This window comes from Ornithorhynchus anatinus, chromosome 7 (assembly GCF_004115215.2).
Source record: "Ornithorhynchus anatinus isolate Pmale09 chromosome 7, mOrnAna1.pri.v4, whole genome shotgun sequence".
NCBI classification, from domain to species: domain Eukaryota; kingdom Metazoa; phylum Chordata; class Mammalia; order Monotremata; family Ornithorhynchidae; genus Ornithorhynchus; species Ornithorhynchus anatinus.
The window spans coordinates 56,811,930-56,834,559 of NC_041734.1; the positions used below are offsets into that span (position 1 = coordinate 56,811,930).

The 22,630-nt window shown below is 41.7% G+C and overlaps 1 protein-coding gene across 1 annotated transcript; it reads right to left on the reverse strand.

Moving 5' to 3' along the window:
* Positions 1–284: 284 nt before the first annotated feature.
* On the reverse strand, positions 285–22,456 carry CAPZA1 (capping actin protein of muscle Z-line subunit alpha 1). Its single transcript, XM_029069532.1, has 10 exons — positions 22,370–22,456; positions 13,439–13,502; positions 12,163–12,214; positions 11,068–11,131; positions 8,660–8,866; positions 7,207–7,286; positions 5,184–5,262; positions 4,649–4,720; positions 3,205–3,267; positions 285–1,973 (listed from the first exon to the last, which is right to left on the reverse strand). Exons 1-10 carry the CDS (start codon positions 22,406–22,408, stop codon positions 1,833–1,835), a joined length of 861 nt encoding a protein of 286 aa, XP_028925365.1. The 5' UTR covers positions 22,409–22,456; the 3' UTR covers positions 285–1,832.
* Positions 22,457–22,630: the final 174 nt, after the last annotated feature.

Below are 22,630 nucleotides of genomic sequence, written 5' to 3' on the forward strand. Positions count from 1 at the left end.
ACTCAGCAACTTAGCTAGAAGATTAGAGGGACCTCACTTTCACTGTCCTGTCACTTTCATCTGTGGGAAGTTTTTCAGAGGTGGTCTTGCTTAAGAATGCTACACTCTGATGTATCAGTAGAATCAATAATTAAGTTTAGGATTGGCGAGCACTAAGTAAAGCGAAAGTAGAGGGAACCAACTAGTGAAATAGAGCACCTGTCTGGAGTGAACCCCAAGGGTAGGCAGTTTCATCTACTACCAGGGAAAGACCGGCAAGATCTGAAAGGAGAGACACAGGCAACTTTAGAATAAAACTGGTGTATTTCTACTGGACTAGTTGTTACAGAGGACTGTGGGGTATGGATGGATATTCTGAATGGCAAATAATACAAATATATTTTATTCTGAAAATTTTTACACAGGTATCAGGACACTTGGAAACACTTGCTTGATCATGTTACTTAGCAAAGACAATGTTGTTTTGAAGCAAAAAAACCTCTCCTCAAAGTTTACTTTGTGATAGGAAGACAGCACTTAGTTTTTCAAAACGACCTTGGGTTAAGGCCTGGTCCCAGAAGTGTAAACAATGTAGAATGCATCGGTCATACACAGTTCATGAAGCTGGAGCATGGTGCCTGTGTGTTCAAAGAACACACACACATAAACACACACACACACACTGAGAAAGGGGCGCTGCATCACAGTTTAACTTGCGTTCTCAGCCGGTGGATCGATTTTATTTGGAGAAAGTTTTATTAATCACTTAGAGTGAATCAGATGGGTCACCAGCATTCCCTTTAAGTAAATATATTAAGAAACAGGTCATAATAGAAAGACACAACTTGGAAGTTAACTTTTCTCACTTTGGTGCAAAATTTTTTCTTTTATTTAAGATTTATACATTTTTCTGGTTCATACACTTGCGGTACAAACTCTAGTAACCTGCCATAAAGCGTTAAAGCACAACATATCTATTATTCTTTAGACATTTGCATTTTTAAAGTTTTTATATTTACTCTCCATCCAACCAACCTCAGCAGCGCTTGAATATAAAAAAATACATAAATGGATAACTATCTTGTAAAAATGCAGATGCCTACAACAACCATATTACTGGGGATTGGGAAAGGTGGGGTGGGGTGGGGAAGCAAAGAAATTCACTTAGAGGGAATGTGGTTTAAGTCTTTGGATTTAAAAAAATGAAATTCCCCAGATAAGATGGACATTGTGGAATTTCTGGAAAAAACTTTTCTCTGCCAAAGTCCCTTTGTAAACCCCATTCCAAATATTTTAAAATCTACATCTATAGAATGCCATTAGGTGGAGATTAGCAGAAGGGGACAAATGCATCAACTCTTGCACTTAGATATATTTTGCAGCATAGCGCCTTTAGCTCTTGGATGATAGGTAAAAATCACTGGAGTGCCAGAAGTGCTATTACGGAAGGGCCAGGAGAGTAATCAAACATTACCTGCCTATATTTATGAGGGCTTTCAATGGCTAGCGGGTCCTTAATGGCCAGTACAGTTACAATGACTCCAGGACAGGTCTCTCCTTTCATTGTTAATTGTCAATGAATTAAAAAAAAAAAAAACCTACAGTAAATACAGTCACAGCAGGGAGTTTTAGACAGTGAACACAAAACACCAAGACTATGAATGCTATGGTTCAACAGTATTCCATGAGGCTACAAAACCTTTTAACTTTGAAAGCCCTAGCAAAATATCGTGCTTATTATAAACCACGTACTCATTATAGGACCACACTTTAAAATTTTTTTAGTTGGGGTTTTTGTTTTTGTTTTTTTTTTTTTTTTGCACACTAACAATTGATCAATCTCACAATCACCCTTAAGCATTTTGCATTTCTTTGCCAATCTTGTAGCTGAGTATCTTGTTCCAGTCGATCTTGGTGCGGGTGACTGGAAGCTGCCGGCGCAAGGCCTTGAATGTGGTGTCTGACATTGTCTGATAGTTTTCACTAATTGCGGTCTGTAAGAGAGAATTGATTGGTAGATGAGTTGCTTGAACTGAAAGTAAAGGAGGATCAAATTGATGTCAGGAAGCGACTTGGTCATTACAGAGCAGATGCTCAGCTCCCTTTTAAATGATGAGCCTTGTGACTTCTAGTGCGCGCCATCCATCTTGAACCCTAATCACTGAAGCGGGGCCAGCGGACTCCTATGGCAGAGGGGTCTCAAAATTCAAGTACATATTAAAAATGGTGTCTGTGGCATATTAATGTTAAAAAGGTTCACAAATAATAGATAATGCATATCACTCAGCAGATATTCAAAAGGAACAGGAGTGAGATGTACACCTGGTTTAGTTGCTTATATCTGTGTAAGAGGGCCCACAAAATATGAACTAAGGGTACCAATCAGCAGGGATCTGGTAAAGTGGAAAAGAGTTACACATCTAAGAACTTTCACTGTTGGAGGGGGTGAGAAGAGCTAGAGTCTGGAGAAACCGTCTTTGGAAGTCAGTAAACCAGCAGACAACCAGGAAAGATGCAGAGACGAGAGACGTGTTCCCCAAAAGATGAAGACAAGTAACCAAGTGTCAGGGTGAGGAAAACCAGGATAAGACTGAGATTTGAATAGGCAAAGCTTCAAGCTAAAAATTTGTTTTGTCTTCTCACTTCTAGGAGCTTCATTCTTTTTCTCTAACTTTTTTTAAAAACCGATTAACAATGGCAAATGACCTAGAATCTTACTTTTACAGCAGGGGTAGCTGCTTAACTTAGCTGTAAGGCTCCTTACCCATTTAGCAAGCCCGTGGAGGAAACTCATTCTGGCCATCATGGAGTGTGGAGGGGAAAGGGGTTTAAAAGCGGATAATCGGCTTGTAACAGCAACTACATAGCTACACAGACATACTCACAATCCTGACACATGGCTCTGGGGAGGCTCCGAGTCACTGAGAAGCTTCCGACACATGAACTAGCAGACAGGCATCTTAGATCCCGCCAACACATCGGGGTAAGTCAACTGGCAAGACAGATTCAGTCCCCTCGGCTAGGTTTTGTCCTTCTCTGCTGTAAGGCCTCCTCAAGTATTGTGAGAGCCATAACTTTTGATTTTCTAACATCAAATTTTAGCAAAATGACTTTTAGTTTACATTACTGCTAAATATATTTTTTCCCTTTAAAAGCTGTTGAAAAATATCCCACACGGATCAGATGGGTTCAGATTAGTTACTGAGATTAATTAGTTACTCTTACCTGGTACTCATTTTCTGCCTGTTCTATGATTTTAATGAATTCCTTGGCAGTTTGGACATCACTCTAAAAGGGAAAAAAAACCAGGAGTAGATTTAGTTCCTATGCAAGTAACGAATACAAAAATAACCTTCTCATTTTAAGAATTCATTTGGTAAGTACCCCTGGTGCCAGATGCTATGAAAATGGACTAACAAGAGGATCACTGAATGGAACTGGATGAAATACGCTAACTCACGATTATGGTGGCTACTCCAACTACTATGTGAAGCAGCATGGCCTAGTGGAAAGAAAACAGGACTGAGAATCAGAGGACCTAGGTTCTAATCCCGGCTCTGCCATTTACTTGCTCTATGACCTTGAGGAAGTCATTTTACTTCTCTGTGTTTCAGTTCCCTTATTTTCAAAATGGGGAGTCAATATCTGTTCCCCCTCATACTTAAAGTGTGAGCCCCACGTGAGACCTGATTATCTTGTATCTATCCCAGGACTTAGTACAGTGCTTGGCACACAATAAGTGCTTAATACAATTATTATTATTACTCTTATTACCATTTATTAAGTGCTTACAATGTGCACAGCTCTGTCAATAGGCACTGAGGTAATTTCATGAGACAAAGGTTTTGGCCCACAAGAGGATCACAATTTAAGTGAGGAACTTACAACTATAACAGTTCAAGCTCCTCAACAATGAAAATCAGTGCTAATTCAAAACCCACGTTGAACCTTCTTGAAGGGGAGAGTCGTAGTGGATAGAGCACGGGTCTGGGTATCCGAAGGTCATGGGTTCTAATCCTGGCTCCACCACTTGTCTGAGTGACCTTGGGCAACTCACTTCACTTCTCTGTGCCTCAGTTATCTCATCTATAAAATGGGGATTAAGACTGTGAGCCCCAAATGGGACACTGTGTCCAACCTGATTATCTTGTCCCTACCCCACTGCTTAGAAAAGTGCTTGGCACATAGTAAGACCTCAACAAATACCATCATTACTATTATCACCTAACTGCTCCAGGCAAAATCCTTAGTCTTCTCAAGGAACTAATTGTAGTGAAGGTGGATCTGTACTCCCTCCTTTTGTGTAGTGTGCAAGGCCTCAATCCCTCAGTGTAAGGTCAGAGATAAGGTCAGTAAGGGCGAGAGATCACTGAGCTTCCCAAGACTATTACGTGTCACCATCAGCCCAGAGGAGGAGAGGAAAGAAGCCAGCTCCTTCCCAAAGTCACTCGCTCAGCTGCAAATGAGTCCAATCAAATAACCAATGCAGCTGATTGCCCGGCTATCTTGGGAACATACCTTTCACTGTTCTAATTGGCTTGTTGGAGCTTAAAGGCCAAAGGTAAAGCCCTCAAAGAGGAAGCTGTGTGTGGAGTTCTGCCAAAGGGATCAGCACTCAGATTTACAAATTCTTTACAGGTGAACGGCTCTTAGCCTGCTGAACACTTACCGAAACCGTTATTGTATCTTGTATGTCTTTGTGACTAACCAACTGAACGTTGCCATCTTCATAGTAATGCACCTGTGTGACAAAGTGGGCAAATGTGAAGCAGTCCAAATAGGAATCTATTGCCTAGGACAAGCCCATGGCCTAATGGTCTCCTGAACATTACCAACTCTGAGTAGGAGATCTGTGATAAACTTCAAAGATAATTAGAGTTGAATGCTAAGAAAGATGGTAGTAGATCACACATCCACCCATCCATAGGTTAGGGTCATAATTCCAATTTCACATCAAAGGGACTAGCAGAAATGCTCAGCCACTATCTGAGGAAGAAGCAATCTTCTCTTGGCTATGAGCAAGCTTAGTGTCAAGGTTTAAAGACGGTATCTAAATGACTTTCACCCTTAAGATTAGGGAAATAGAACCAAATCCTCTTTAAGGGATCAGATACAGTTTGTGTTCAGAATCAGACTGGAGGGGCTAGGCTCTGGGCCTCAATTCTAAGAGCTGGCACAGGTTGAGTTGCCAGGCAAAGCCATACCTGAATCTTGAGCACTCCAACCACCTGAGCTGTAGGCTGTGTGATGGTAAACTTCCACTCTGACCTCCAACGGCCATTCCTATACAATTACAAAATGGTAAACAAATAGCAAAAATAAACACTCTGCTGTTGTGGGGGAAAAGAGGTGTGGCTTGCATAAAATTTGCCTGCCCACCTCAAGATCTGATGTGTCAACCCAGGCATGGCTCCTGTCCCTGAAACCTGACTTCTCCCTCTCTTCATGTCTCTTGAAGGAAAGGCCCAGCACTGTTTGATGGGAAACAGGCAGTATTCCCCACAAAAGGAAAAGTTCTCCGTGAAGAACATAGAAGCCCTAACCCCAAAGTCCAGAGAGGGATAGGGATTTCCTGAAACAGGAAATCAGTTACTGATTAGGAAGACTAACAGAAGAATACAATGTAGGAACCCAGTTAGGTAGTAAATAAATACACTTTAATCTGAGTTTTGATTTCAATACAATGGATGCTCTTTACATTTGGCTTCCCAGAAGGAGAGATATTGTCCATTCTTGTGACCCAAATGGTTCCAACCTCCCAGAGAGTTGGATAAGCCGGATGTTAATTATTAACCCAAAACCCACCTGAATAAGAAAAGAAGTCAATCAGAGAGGAGATTCAGGAAGAAGGGGCATTAAAAAATAATAATGATAATAATTACAGTATTTGTTAAGCACTTACTGTGTCAAGCACTATTCTAAGTGTTGGGGTAGATACAAGCAAATCAGGTTGGAAACTGTCCCTGTCTACATGGGGCTCACAGTCTTAATGCTCATTTTACAGATGAGGTAACTGAGGCACAGAGAAGTTAAGTGACTTGCCCTGAAGTCACAAAGCAGGTAAATGGTGGAGCTGGGTAGGAAAGGGACCACTATCTTTTTAGGGGAGAAGACACCTCAGATTTTCAGGGGAGATTCTGGGCCTAGAGATCCAAAGGTCATTCTGGGTTCCTAAGGAAAGGACCCACCACACAGCCAAATCAAGCAGTATGGAGAAGTGAAAAGAACATGGCCTGGGAGTCACAGTACCTGGGTTCTAAACCTGGCTCCACCACTTGTCTGCTGGGAGACTTCAGTCATTTGATTTCTCTGTACCTCAGTTATCTCTTCTGTAAAATGGGGATTAAATCTGCCTTCCCTCCCTCCCTCCAATTTAGACTGTGAGCTCCATAAGTGACAGGGACTGGGTCCAATCAGATTACCTGGTATCTACCTCAAAGCTTACTTAGTACAGTTCCTGGTGCATAGTAAGTGCTTAACAAGTACCATTAAAAGCAAAAACAAGTAAAATCTGAATCAAAAACAATGACACCACCATCAAAAAAGGTAGTGGTAGACTGAGGGGAGTAATTCAGGCAGACAGACCTCAGGTTGGGAATTCCTGCGGAATGCATAAGTGGAAGTAAGGAACACTGAAGTGAAAGGAAGAGTTGAAAGTGGTCTTAGGACCTGTCTTAAGATCTAGGAATAAGAGATTTGTTCTGGACTTTTGAGTCATCTGGGTGTCCTTGAGCTCTCCGGCCACAGGGTCCCTCTGGGGTTCTCCTCCAAAAGGCCCATCTCTTCATGACTTAATCTAAGTGTGCCCAAGAAATACTGTCTTGGTGTTACATGCTTTGTTAACTAAAAGGATAGGGACATGCCTCTTCTGTCACTTAACTACTGCTTCGATCCCAGATTTAATGCCCCTTTCCACTACATATTTCCCTCACTCTGTACTCCCTGTATCAGTTAGGGAAATGAAAATGGGGTCTGGAATCTGGAAGCTTTAAATGATTATCTGTTCTATTCTTCTCCTTAACGAATCCTCAGAGTGACAACTCCCTCCAAGGAGGCAAGCCACTTGGCTAATACTCATTTTTACTCATGTCCAGCTAAGAGAGTACGGAAGGAAGCACATTTTCTCTGAATCACTATTCCAGTCCCAAAAGAGCCCAGAGCAATACAACATAGGCTCCGATGACAAAGGAGGAGGTAATTGAAGAAAGAAGCACACAACTTCCTTACCAGAAATTTTTAGGCTGAAACTGATGGCTCTCAATACAGGCGATAATAGTCTGCTGCCCATCTATAGTTTTAGCATAAACCTACTTATGAAGAAAAAAAAAGTTAGAATGTGAGGCAAGGCAAAATGTGGAATACCATTGGATTGCCGGCCCTAACACATGTGCTCCAATTTGAAAACACAAAGTTTAGATGACAAATATCCTGGAACCAGAATCCCCTTTTCTTGGGTATCTTTACATTAGGGTACCCATGCTGCTTTGGCAGATGTGCAAGACACACACATTCTAGAAGTCCATGGCAAGAATTATGTTAATTCACTCTCATTCTCTTTATTCAGACCATGCCAAGCCAAACTGAGTTAGGGCCACAGGCTGGAACCAGTTAAACTCCTAGATTTATGCTCTGAGGAAGGCTTTATTCCTCAGGAATATCAAAAAGATTCATGCTCTGAAAGGAGACAGGACCAAGATTCACCTGGCAATACAGATATGCAATTTATATTGCTCTTACATGCAATCTTATATTGGTTTTCTCCATCGCCTTTAACTGGTATCTAATTTGGGCTGGAGGTCAGGTTTCAGGCCCAGGCCTTGCAGGGAGAGCCCGAGACATTTTGTGGAGAGCTGCTACAGGGAAGTATGCCATATCCACAGGCTCTGCAGACGGAAGCTGTCAGATTTCTGCCCCAACACTATCCTCAAATGTCCCAGCCAAACAGTTTCCCTTGACAAACGTATACTTGTATATTAACGCAAGATTTCTCCTCTTTATAGAATACTTACATCTTTAGAAGGGAAAATGCTATGGGTACAGATTCCATGAGATTTTTGGAGAGAAGTTTAACTTTAGTTTTTCTTCTTCCTACCCTATATCCCTTCGGGAGAAACAACATTCTTGGAAAATCTGGCCAGACTGAATGAGCAATTTACAGGAAAAAACAATGCATATTATGAATACTAAAAATATTCCAGACACTAACTGCCATTCTACATTATCAGCTGGATAGCTGACAACTTCTCAATTATAGGAAGCAGCCATCAATCAATTCCCTTGGAGAAGCACAAACAAAAATCAAGGATCTCTGTTCTCCAACAAATGTTGACTTTACCATCTGTTCCATGTTAAAGTTAAACCACTTTTTGTGTGGGCGAGTGAGGGACAATGGGTGGGGGGAAATGTGTCATTTACAGCCATTGAGATATCAATAATGGAGAATGGCTTTTTAATTGCCATTAATTTTTATCAAAAGTTCCAGTAAAGGGGGAATGCTGTCCTCTAATCAAGCTATTTCTCTCACAAACACCCCAATTTACAGGCTGCAACCGAAAACTGCGGTGAACTCAGAGAAGACTCCAAAGAGACCTTTTGATGGCTAAAGCCCCTGTTGGAGAAGGGGGACTGTGGGAGTAAGGAGGGATTTTATTCAGAGCAATGAAATGAGCAGACACTTAACAGTACTGAAGCCGTTGGAATAATGATCTTTCACATAGGCCTTTAGTGCACTATCACAGGATTCTCGCCAGGATTTCAGACTTCCATCTACGTCATCTGGCTGAGGGTCGCTTGCTTCTTTCCGTAAGTGATCAAACTTAAACGAAATTTTGTTCCGTGGGTCTAGAAATCTGCCACTACCCAGGTCTCCATGTTCAGTAATTAATACCTTAAAAATAAGAGAGTACATATGAGCCACTCTTTAAGTAAGAAGGTGTGATTCTGCTCTTCTTTACATGCTACAAAAGGGAAATTTCACGAGGGCTAATTCACAACTTCATGCAGACTGTCTCATGCTACATTTATGAGTCCCATGTTATTCATCCCATTGAGGAGATGTGCAGAAAGGAAACTGGCAGTCGTCAGATTATCGATCCACCAATCAATGGTATTTATTGAGCACTTATTGTGTGCAGAGCACCATACTAAGTGCTTGGATGAGTAGAATGCAATACAGGTGGTATATAACAGTTCCCTTCCCACAAGTTTACAGTCTAAAGGGGGAGACAGGAATTAAAATAAATTACAGATGACTAGGTAAGTGCTGTGGGACTGCCGCTTGGGTGAATATCAAGTGTTAAAGGGTAGAGATAATGTGTTTAAAGGGTTTAGGGACTTGGAAGGGTGAGTGAATAGGGAAAATGAGGACTTAATCAAGGAAGGCCTCTTGGAGCAGATGTGACTTAGGTCATGCTCTGAAGGTAGGAAGAGTGATGGTCGGTGAATGCGAAGGGGAAGGAAGTTTCGGGCCAGAAAGTTAACATGGGCAAAGTGTCAGTGGCGAGGTAGATGACATCAAGGTATAGTTATACCTTGATAATATGGTAATATGTTGTCATTAAAAGAGCAAAGTGTGCAGGCTGGGTTATAGCAGAAAAACAGCAAGGTAAGGTAGGAGGGGGAGAACTGCTTGAGGTTTAAAGATGATGGTAAGGAGTTTCTGTTTGATGTGGAGGTGAATGGGCAACTACTTGAAGTTCTTGAGGAGTGGAGAGACAGGGACTGAACTTTTTTTTTTCTTTTTTTCTTTTTTTAAGAAAAATGATCCGGGCAGCAAAGTGAACTAAGGACTAGAGTGGAGAGAGACTGGAGACAGGGAAGTCAGCAAGGGGGCTGACACAATAGTCATGATGGGTTGTAAATGCTTGGATCAGCAAGGGAGCTGTTTGGATGGAGAGGAAACGGCAGATTCTAGAGATGTGACAGTAGAACTGACAGGATTTGGTGACAGACTGAATATGTGGGTTTTATTGTTTTTTTATGGCATTTGTTAAGCACTGTGTGCCAGGCACTGTACTAAGCCCTGGAGTAGATACAAGCTGGACAGGTGGGATATGGACTAGGTCTTACATGGGGCTCACAGTTTTAATCCCCATTTTACAAATGAGGTAACAGGCACAGAGAAGTTAAATGACTTGCCCAAGGTCACACCACAGACAAGTGGCAGAGCTGGGCTTAGAACCCAGGTCCTTCTGACTCCCAGGTCCATGCTCTATCCATTAGACCGTGAGAGATGAGTCCAGGAAAATATCAAGGAAACCAGTCTATGAGATGGAGGATGGGAGTGATGGGAAACACGGGGAAGGGCAGGGTTGGGTGGTAGGATGAGGAGTTCTGTTTTGGACATGTTAAGTTTGAGGTGTTAGTATGACATCCAAACAGCGATAACCTGAAGGCAGGAGGAAATGTGAAATGTGGAGGAGGAGAGGGGATGGGGCTGGAGAGGTAGATTTGGGAATCATCCGTATAGACATGGTAGCTGAAGCCACAGGAGTGAATGACTTCGCCAAGGGAGTGGGAGTCGATGGAGAATAGAAGGGGATCCAGAACTGACCTAGAGGGTGGGAGGCAGAGGAGCTGGTGAAAGAGACTGGCCAGAGAAAGAGAAGGAGAATCCAGAGAGGACAGTGACAGTGAAGCTCTGATTAGACACTGTTGTCTGAAGGGTTTTGTTCACAGTGCTGAAGGTAGTTGAGAGGTTAAGGAGGATTAGGCTGGGGAAGAGGCCACCGGATTTGGCAAGGAGTCATTGGTGACCTTACAGACGGCTATGTTAGTGGAATGAAGGGGGCAGAAGCCGGATTGCAAGGGATGAAGAAAACTGGAGGTGACTAAGTAGAGGCAGCAGGTGTAAACAACTCTCTTGAGGAATTTGGAAAGGAATGGTGGAAGGATAATGGGTGATAACTGGAGGGTGCAGTAGGGTAAGAGTCACTGAAAAATGACTCAATGTGTATATAAATAATAATCAACAAATTTTCCAACGTGTATATGTAGCCACTTCAAGAATATGGGTTCATCATTGCATATTTAGATTTTTTTTTTACATTTGTATTGAGGCCTTTCTTGTTTAGCAGAAAAAAGGGTTACCTGATCATCATATCCTTCTATTTTCACAGGAGTGAACTGATCCATGTTATACTGGGCAAATGCACTGTTAAAAACATAAACAAAAAAAAAATGAGGAAAATTTCTTGCTCCCCAAACTCTCACGATCAGGGTTCTGAGATTCTTGTGCTGCTTTCCTACTTGTGGGCTGATCCACTGAGCTTTATGAACTAGGATCATTATATAGCAAATAGAAAAGTCTAATTCTCAAACCTGTTTAACTTAGGTGCCTGCCAGGGCTGAGAGGGAATGAACAAAATTGCTACTGTCTGAAGAACCCTAGAGTAGAGTGGAATAGAACCTCTAGTAAATGGTCAAAAAAGAACCTCTAATAAATGGAATTTACAAACAGCTGGGAATTCCTAAAGGCCTGGCTTTTAAACTACTTTGTTATGTATCAATTTCAATTCTGCAGCAATGAGCAAACGTAAAGAACGTTCAGAAAACTAAATTGTTAGCATTAGGCTTCGGAGAGTTGGCTTATGGTATTAAATCGGTACAGCAAGGCAGTTATTCCAAATAGTCTAACTGGAGTGAAAGTTCTATTTGCTTTAAATTCCCGTGGTCATAGTTTTGCATTCATAGCTCTGAAAGATTAATATGCACAGCATACTCTCCTCACTATAGTAATATGACATGGCATTATTATTGTATTTAAGTGCTCACTGTGCATCAAGCACTGCTATAAGCACTGGGGTAGATATAAGTTAATCAGTCCCTACCCCAAATGGGGCTCAGTCTAAGGTGGAAAGAGAACAGGGAATGAATCCCCAATGATTGGCCCAAAAGTTGATATGCTACAGTGATAGAATAAGTGGATATTTACTGAGTTGGAAAAACAACCCAGATCACTTACTGAAAAAGTAGTAGATGAGCCTCTGTTAAAATCTTAGGTCTAAACCACTGGGTTTTATAGCTTGTTCACTATCAGGCCTGAAAAAAACACTCAAAATTTGCTTTATTTTTGCAATTTTACTGTGTTTTCTGATTCTCTGTCACAGAGGAACTCAGATAAGTTCAGACATCTCTGAGTACTGTGAGAAGCAAAGATTTAGATGAGTTTAATAAGGTACTTACTGTGCTGCCCCTTCCCTGAGGAGATTGTCATTGTTAAGCAGTAACCGGACATCTGGAAAAAAAAATTTAAGTGTTAATAACTGATTTTATTATTTTTTACTTTTGGTTTCATTTATTTTTTCAAAGTAAGCATTTGGATGACACTTTGAGGGTGAACAAAAATGAACTCATACAAGAATGTTAATGTGTACAGTGCTTAGATAAAAAGGCTTAAGTATCTGGTAAATTCTAGAAGAATTTCAAAATCAATGAAAACATGTCACTCTAATATCTTGGCAGATCCTGATTGATGAACTTAGATGGAGACGAAAGATAGAATCTAGGCCCAGTTTATCCCTAGTTCTTAGATTTCACAGAACACAGGCTCACAGGGTAGGGCGGATATACAGTTTAACCAAGCCAGACTCAGGCCTGCTTTGTATGACCTACTGCAGCCCCCCACTTCGGGGTGGTGATTCATGGTGCCATCAAACTGGCGATGCGTCAGGCCAATCAACAGTGGCCCATACCTCTTCCCAGACAGCAGCAATTCTAGAAATCAGCTACGGGCCATTTTCGGTTTGGTCCAGCTCCATCTAGTCAGTACGAGGGATGGGCAGGAACTGGGCTGAGTGGATACCAGACTTTCTGGCCCAAGCAAAGATCTTTCAAAACATTAGACAAAAAATAGATGAGCCGGGACCAGCAGCAAGTACCACCCACAGGTGATGTACTCCACTGATTTCATTCAACATGACATTTCTTTGAGGTAAGTACAACCTGGACCAGATTGTGAATTAAAGGTAAATCCATCCTAATTTGGTGTACAGATTTTCATCTTTGTCACCTTTAAATTCAAGTGTTCACAATAAACAAAATGCTCACATCCCTCAACCCCTAGCCTGCTTTGACCTCCTTGCTTCCAGCTAGTCTTGTTTTGCTTGGTTCTTGTGTTCTTCTTAATAAGCTTAGTCCCTGGCTTTCACTCTCAATCAGATCTTTCTCTCACAGCTCAATGCATCATTTGAAAAAACTTCTTGCAAGTCTACAATTGAAAGTGTGTTTTTTAAATGACAACACTCCACTTGAGCAAACACACAATATGCATACTGCAATATACGCAATATGCATATACATTACCTTGTGCACAATATGCACAAGATACCCCATCATACAGCATACAGTGATGCTTATAATGACAAACGCAAAGACAAAGTAAAATCACTTAATTTTCTCCCCTATTGGAATCATCAACTTTTGTAACATTTGAACCATTTACTGATTTTTAATTACTCACCATTAAACACTTCATTAAATTCTCCCGGGGGTGCATGAGTGATGAACTTGGCAGCTATACGCACCTAGAAAAAAATGGAGAGGAAAAGAGATTTCAATTTTGAACACTGCAAGCAAGAACTCCTGGGTGTTGAGCATACCATGTTGTCCTTGATCTCTACGAATATTTAGTTCTGTATACTTGTTTTGACAGAGCCCAATTAAGGATTTAGGGAACATTTTTCTACAATGTGAGTTCATTTGGGCTCAGTATTGTCACATTATCAAAAGAACTGCTTCTGTGCTTGGCGTCCGGATGGGTATTACAGCATGACTTTTCCTTAATATAAGATTTAACAAGAAAGTTACTCTCATGTCATAGGAGAATGGGGAGTACTTGCCTTATCAAGAAAAGAAGATTCCCCCTCAGAAGCAGAACCCACTCTAAGACTCAGCAATTTATCTTTTGTCGTGTTTCTTCAACAAATTTCTTAAGGATATTAGTGACAGCCACCTCTACCTGGGCATTGCCCAAAGACTGGTGTCTTTCCAAGTCAATAGCTTTCAGACCCTGATTTAATTTAATCATATATTTATCTTGTTGCCAGGAAACATGCAGAATCACTGTTGTCTAAATGGATTCTAAATCTGGATAATTTGATGCTTTTTACCCATCAGAGCTGATATATTTGGCAAAAAATTTGACATTAGATCATTCCCGCCCCCTTAAAAAAAACATACTACTACTCTTGTGTGGGCAGCACCACAGCCTTTACTGATTTTTGCAAATAAGCACATGATATCTGTAAGGACCAATGTTAACACATTTATTTTATCATTACTTTACATTATTTTATCACATTTTATCAGGGCAGGGCTCTACCTCAAAATGACTTCATAGGTCACTTTAAACAGCAAAATGAAAACACTGTACTAGTTCTACAGAATTATTTCTAAACTCTTGACCTGGTTAGTCTCAGGTTTAGCAAGCCTCATCCTTAAATATATGGGAGTAATTTAATAATACCGCACATCACAATAACCTTCCTATAATATTTGCAGTTCTGGAGTTCCAACTAGAAAACAAAGAATAAGGAAGAATATATCAATTATCCACGGCAGCGACCTTCTCCAAAGTGTACCCTAGAGAAATGAATGTGGAATCAACCTCTGGACATCTTTCAGCTTCTACAACCATCCTGAAGACGTGGTGTTCTTCATAGGCACTTAGCCTTTCTCTAAAATGAAAGCAAAGGCTTTCCAACTTGATGTGGGTGAGGCCTAATGGAAAGAGCACAGGCCTGGGAGTCAGAGGACTTGGGCTCTAATCCTGTCTCTGCCATATGTTTGGTGTGTGACCTTAGGCAAGTGACAACTTCTCTGTGCCTCAGTTACCTCATCTGTATAATGGGAATTCAATCCTACTCCCTCCTACTTAGACTGTGAGCCTTTGTCCAACCTGATTTTCTTGAATCTACCCCAGCGCTCAGACCAGTGGTTGGCAGTGTTTAACCAGTACCATTAGAGTTTGTAACAGCAGCATGCTACACTAGGCACTTGGGAAGTACAGAATAAAGAAGTTATGAACTCTTGACTTAATCCTGCCTATATGGAATGTCCACTCCAAGGAGAGATACATGAAAATATTTACAATTTACAATCCCATGGTTTATACAGAAATACTCTACTTGCGACAAATCTTGTCACTAAGGATCTCTCTGTTCCCTGCGAGAACAGTGAAAATTAATCAGAAGCGTGCTATAGACTCTACTGCATTCTTAAATGAAGTTTTTCCGTTAGACTGTAAGGGCAGTACAAACTGACAAGAAGGGGAATTCCTATTTGGGAAATCTGCAAGAACCAAAAGTTAAGCAACTCGTGAAAGCCACACCGTACATGGATGAACACTTAATTCACTGTTCAGGTGTACTTTTCTTAGCAAGGGTACTCAATATAGCCCTGAGATATGTCATGTTACACCTTGCTGGTGCTAACCATTTATTATAAAATTCATGTCTGAATCTGCAGTAGCCCAGAGAATTCTGGTCTGATTAGTTGTATCATTTTTTTCTAACTGGTGGGCTCTCGTATACTAAACCAAAAAGTGGATTTCACAGACTAGCTCCTTGACTGACATAAAAAGAAAGCCTCCGAACTTTTCCATTTCTCACAAAGCTCATTCGTGATCAGTACCTATCTAAAAGTAGGGTGGTGAAAGCAATCTTAGTGAAAGCTTTCCTCTCCAAAAATTTAGGGGTGTAAGAGCTTATTTTAATTATAATATTTTTTAAATGCTGTGTGTCAAACGCTGTTCTAAGCGCTGAGATAGATACAAGTAATTTAGGCTGCACACAGTTCCTGTCCCACATGGGGCTCACGGCCTAAGTAGGAGGGAGAACAGAACCAAGGCACCAAGAAGTTAGGTGATGTGCCCAAGGTCACACAGCAAGCATTTGGCAGAGCTAGGATTAGAATCCATGTCCTGACTCCCAGGCCCATGCTCCTTCCACTAGGCCATGCTGCTTCTCTTGGTTATTGATTAATGGACTCAGTCTTTTCTCAAGGTGAATTTTCAGTAGCTTTATTAGTCTCTTTGGTTATCTGAGACACCCCCAAATGTTGTTTGGCAATCATGTTAGGTGAGTGAAGAAGTGCCACAAGAGCACACCTGAGACAAAAAACAAACAAACAACAACCCAAATAACTAAGCAGCCTTTGAGGCAAGGACTGCGGTGTTGGGCAGGCTGGACAGCCCAAGCTCCCCTATATAAGGCGTGACTCTCACCACCACTAAACTGGAAACTTCTCAGCTTGGGCACACCAGCTCCCTCCCCTGCAATGCGAAGGGCACAGATATCCTCACCCATATAATTAAGGGTATAGGAGACTGCCCTAGAGTTTCATTGATTTATATATCTCTTGGATGTATTCATAAACAAGAGATTGATGATTTTTCAAAATTGAAATTGATTGGAGTTGAATATGAATCGCTAACATTAGGGAATGAACTGCTTCTATGAGGACCATTCGCTATGCCTGGTCTTTTCGTTGTATCACATCAAACAGTTGACACCCACTGGCCAGGTCCCGGCACACCTACACACACCCATAACAAGTGAAATACAAGTAAAAAAGGTGACTGCTTTACTCCATTTTTCATCTAATCCCTCCAGTGAGTCATCAAATACAATCCTTTACCCACCCACCGGTAAATAGTTCTAAACTAGGTTCTGCAGCAGCATAGTGTACTTAACAGGAGAAAACTGACTGAAGCTAAAGACGGGAAGTGACAGTTCCCTGATCCCCTTAGAAGCCTGGCCCCGGATCGCTTAGAACAGTGCTTTGCACATAGTATGCACTTAAATACCATTATTATTATTATTCTCACCATTTTATTCCATTTCCCTGCCTGCAGCTCTTAGCTTCCCAGGGTCAGCTAGAGGGAGCTTCTGAAATCACACCTTGTTCCCCGTCCCCAGTTTCCCAGAGACGAGTTTCTACACTGTACATGCCCGACCACTTTTCACAGTTTTGGGCCAAAAGTAGATGGTGAACCTTGTAGATATGCTCAAATTCCTAAATTATGAAAGTAGAGTAAATTTGAAACATTCTGGATGAATTACAAAGGGGTATTTAAGTGAAGAAATCAACTTTAATAGAACATGAGAGAAACCATTGCTGTGTGAGACCAACGGATCCTTCCAGCTCAACATGTTGCTTCCAAGAGATGCAACGGGATGACTTGAGTGATGCTTGCAATGGCCGCCTATTTTGGCTCCCAATCCTAATGGCTAGGAATATATTTTCTAGCATCCCTAAAAATCTCCTCTATTAACCCATTATAGGTCCCTCGTCCATGAATTTGTCTAAAATCCTTTTGTTACTAGTGTCACACTATAAATAACATTCCTCTTATGGGCAGGAAAAACTGGAGTTTCCAATTTTGTGGTAGTGTCCTTAATTTGAAACAGTCTAGATGCCTCTTCGTAGGGGCTAAGATTGAGAGAAGAGGATCAATCAAGCAATTGCCTGGTTCTATGGATCAGATCAGGGAGAAGACCCTGTTAGTTAGAGAAGCAGCGTGGCTTAGTGAAAAGAGAATAGGCTTGGAGTCAGAGGTTTTGGGTTCTAAACCCGGCTCTGCCACTTATCAGTGCTGTGACTTTGGGCAAACCACTTAACTTCTCTGTGCCTCAGTTACTTCATCTGTAAAATGGGGATTAACCTGGGACAACCTTATAATTTTCTTTCTCCCCCAGTGCTTAGAACAGTGCTTGGCACACAGCAAGCACTTAACAAATACCATCATTATTACTATTATTATTCTTAATTTAAGAGCTCCACGGAACACTGAAAACAACCCCTGACAAGTGGCCAAACTGCAGCTCACAAACCACACATGGCTCTTCTTCCCTAACTGTGTGGCTCAAGCAACATACACGCTACTATTTATTATCTTGCCAAGGCAGTGGGTTGCAGGGTGGGTTTGGTTTGGGTGGCAGTGAGGCTCCCACAGGATTTGAAACCGGGGAGGGATGTGCTGTCCCCATCCCCTGTCCTGGCTGCTTCTTGTTCAACCCCAATCCCCATCCTCCATCCCATTTTATTATACATTTGCCTAGCAACACAATTCAAGAAGTTCCAATTCACCTGTGGGAAGGTTGGGCCTGTGGTTCTTGAAAAAGGTTAATAATTTAATGTATAACTTTACAAAACAAATTAAAAGGTTATTTTAAGGATTTCGAAATATCAGTAATTCTAATTATGCTTTAAAAATTGCTTTCCAGTTGCATGTTAAGGAATGGGAAATTCTCTCTGGACTAAATGATCTCAAGATCTTCCATTTTTGTTTATATGAAGAGACATTTTGAAACAGTATCTTTTAAAGAACAAACAAACTAATTCTGCTGAGACCACAGAACTGTTAGGAGCATAAAACACTAAATAACAAAAACTGCCTCAAACATGAAATGTATGAATGTGGTTACAAAAATAGAGTCGATGTTAGGTTGTATCTATCACTATGATAATTGCTACTATCGTGGCCACTGTTTGAATCTACACAGGAATCTTTTTCAAAAGAAGAATGTTATTTGTTAAGCACTTACTATGTACCAGGCACTGTACTAAATGCTGGGGTAAATGCAAGCTCATCGGGTTGGACACAGTCCATGTCCCATATGGGACTCACAGTCTTAATCCCCTATTTTACAGATGAGGCAACTGAAGCACAGAGAAGGTAAATGATTTGCCCACAGCCACAGAGCAGATAAGTGGTGGAGCTGTGATTAGAACCCAGATCCTTCTGACTCCCAGGCCCCTGCCCTATCCACTAGACCACACTGATAAATACACTTTATTTCCATCTGGAGGAAAAAAAGGGGGTTGAATACTGTACTTGGAATAATTTTAGTTCAATTATTCAAGTTTTTTACATCTTAGCTTTCCCGTCTTTATAAAATGATCAATAATATTGACAACTCAGAGAATGGCTGTGAATAATCACAAAAGAAGCTTCAAAGACGTACTGCTTGGCTCACCTGGTCTATGTGACTCAAGAAGGTGTGATACGTATACACGGCTCAAAAACTAAAGATGAAGTTGGAATGTTCAGAAAAGTCATAGCATTTATTTTGATGAGACTAAATGTTTAGGTGTTGGTTTTAAAACTCAAAGGTAAGTTTCTGCACTGTGTTGATGATTTTCCATTGCCCTTAGGAAATATTTAGTAGTTCAAGTCTTAAAAAACATCTGAAATAAAAGTTACCAACACAGCATGCTTATTTGACTTCCTATTTTGACAGTTACAGCTAACCAAGAATGCAGTAAGATTAGCTTTATTTAAATTGGCGTATGAGTGGCTGCTTCCTTAATCAACCCCAAAGACTATCTCCATCTCAACACTGTCAGAGTAGATCAATAAATGCCAAATCATGAAAGGTAGGGAGCAGATTTTATAGCACACATATTTAAAGAATTCATCTATGCCTCAGCAACTGGCTCTTTTACATATTTGGGGCTTGGCACTTTTGAGTGCAATTCTTAGTCTCAGAATTATCAAATTGGGCTAAGGCTAGAATTATTTGTTTCTGCAAATTTCACCACTTGCTACTTCCTGGTTCATTTGAACAGATCATCATGACCATTTCAGGTAACAGTGCAGAAGTTTACCCCTCCCCACAACCGCAAAAGAAAAAAAAAAGCTACTTCCTCTTTCTAGAACCATATAATGTCTAAATATGCAACTATGGGGATCACTGGTTTTATACTGCTAGGTACAAAATGTTTGCATGGAAATCAGAAACAAAAACTACTAAAGAGTTTCAAGGAAGTGTATACTAAGACAAAAAATGTTTTAAAAAGAGTATTTTATAGCAATGGAGAATGTCCATATTTAAAAAGGTACAAAACCCAAAAATATAGCCAAAGACAGACAAGGTAGTTTTTTTTTCCCCTTTAAGAGAAAAATGAGCAAGTTTGGGGAATATAATTGACAACTTGAAATCAAAATCTGTACCTGATTGAAGCACATTTTAAATTTGACAAAGTGTCTGATTTGAGACATTTCTCCAAGGATAACTATAATCAATCAACTGTATTTATTGCACGCTTACTCCGGGCAGAGCACGGTACTAGTTGCTTGGGAGAGTACAACAGAATTGTTAGAAATGTTCCCTGCCCACAATGAGCTTACACACATTTCTAATGCAATATAATGCTATGTTCGAACAACATTTTTTAAACTCTCTAATCACTAAGACCTATAATGTTGTTAAAAGAAAACTCAGTAATAGTTCAAATAGCGTTACAAAGTTTTATTTGGTAACTTTCATCCCCCAAATTCTGATCATGAGCTTAAAAAAATTTCCCAACCATATCGTAAGATTTAAATAATAAATAAAGCTTCCAAACATTTGTATTTAAATGCCACTAGTACTCCTACTCAACACAGATTTTTATTAAAGCCTCCCCAATATTCTAAGATACTCAAATTTTCTGAAACCATTTTAAACATGGACTGCTTTCACTAATATGACAAAAACAAGGCTAAATAAGCAAACTCTTGAACTACAAAATTCATATAATGATTTAAAAATTAATAAACATTTCAGCACAGTTATTCTTAAGGGAACCTCAAATTCACAGCTACATTACTCAATGCTTACTTTTAAACCATGGAACGATTAACATCCAGGAAGATGAACTTTCAAGGGAGTAGAAAATCTAGTGCCACTAATAATCCTGCCTCTGCCACTTGGCAACTGTGTGACCGTGGGCAAGTCACTTCACTTCTCTGGGCCTCAGTTACCTCATCTGTAAAATGGAGATTAACTGTGAGCCTCACGTGGGACAACCTGATTACCCTGTGTCTCCCCCAGCGCTTTGAACAGTGCTGTTAAGCGCTTAACAAATACCTACATTATTATTATTAATAACTGATGTATTCTGTGTAGGACAAATGCAACCACCAAATGGCTTCCACTTATACGGGTCAATTTATACCAGATTTTTTTCCCACTGATACGCTTAATAATAATAATAATGTTGGTATTTGTTAAGCGCTTACTATGTGCCGAGCACTGTTCTAAGCGCTGGGGTAGACATAGGGGAATCAGGTTGTCCCACGTGGGGCTCACAGTCTTAATCCCCATTTTACAGATGAGGGAACTGAGGCACAGAGAAGTTAAGTGACTTGCCCACAGTCACACAGCCGACAAGTGGCAGAGCTGGGATTCGAACTCATGAGCCCTGACTCCAAAGCCCATGCTCTTTCCACTGAGCCACGCTGCTTCTCCAAGTCTAAGAACGAACCTGGATCTCCCATTCCCCTACCAAGAAATGCCCTTCCTCCAAATTCATAATCACTGAAGACTCCATGGAACAACTTAAGAGCCAGGAGGCCAAAACAACCAAGAAGTTGCTCAAGATTAGTCTGGGGGGGGACAAAAAACAGCCACCCCACTTCGGGACGTGTTTTTTCACTGCAGTTTCTAAGGGTTCCAAGTCAATTCCTACTGCTACTAAAATGAGACAGAGACCACTGAAGGATAAACACCAAAGAGATAAAGAAGCAAACTGGGAATGGAGATAAAAGTAACTGCGCGTGGCCCTGGTCAATCTTTTTTTGGTTTTCTTCGAAATGTTATCAAAAACAACATGGACCTCAAATCAATTCTGGGAAGACTCAGCGTTCAAGGAGGGGAGGGAATGTGCATGGGAAATATGCGTTTTATTAGTCTTGCAGGTTCCCATTTTTTTTTTTCCTCCCTAAGGAGGATACTGAGGCATTTGCTGGAAACCTACACGTTCCCAAGCCCTGGAAAAAAAAAGCCGATCTGTCCTACACGAGAAATGGATGTGAGACCCGTGCGGGGCAGGGAACGTGCTGAAGACACCGCTGGCCCTTGACATTCACTCAGTCCTATTTCCTGAGCGCCTGCTGGGTGCAGAACACTGTGCCAAGCGCTTGGCTTCGGCCACAGAGGGAGACCAGTCCTGCCCCACAGCGTCTAGAAGGTTCACAGACCTTCAGGGCGGCTTCCTAAAGAAAGGGTGCGAGAAAAGGAGGGGCCAGGGGAGGCCATCGCGATCGGGAAGTGAGGGTCGTGAGGCGTCAGGCCTGTCGCGGGGAGGGAGGGCGGGGGATGCTCGGCCCCCGACATGTCGCGATACCCCTGCGACTAGGAAGGGAGGAACCCACGGATGTGATGCGACGGGGCGGACACTCCCCCCTGAGACCAGAGGAATGGGGTGAAAAGAAGGGTCGAGCTTCGAGGCGGGGGCCACCCTGAAGCTGAAGGGACTGGATGGGGGGACCCCCACCCCCTGCCCCATGGCAGGCCCAGTCGCTCCGGCCCTGGCGAGCTCCTTCGCTTCCAAGTACTCGTTAGGGTCCCCACGCTGGCAGGGCCCCCCCCACCCCGTTGGAAAGGGGAGAACCAGGTCCCTCTACCTTCTCCTCATCCGACACCCGATCCTCGAAATCGGCCATCTTGGGCTGCTCTGGCCCAACCCCGCTCTCCCGCAAAGGAGTCTGGGAAAGAAACGGCCCAAACGAGCCCGAGCTTGGAGCCGCCGGAAGGGCTCGACCGGAAGTGCGGGCGGGGCCGCCATGTTGGGTAAGGGCGAGGCGAAAAAATCACCCAAAAATGGCCTCCGCCTCCCTCGTAAGAACCGGGGGGGCGCCATATTTGTTACGGGCGGGCCTGGGCCC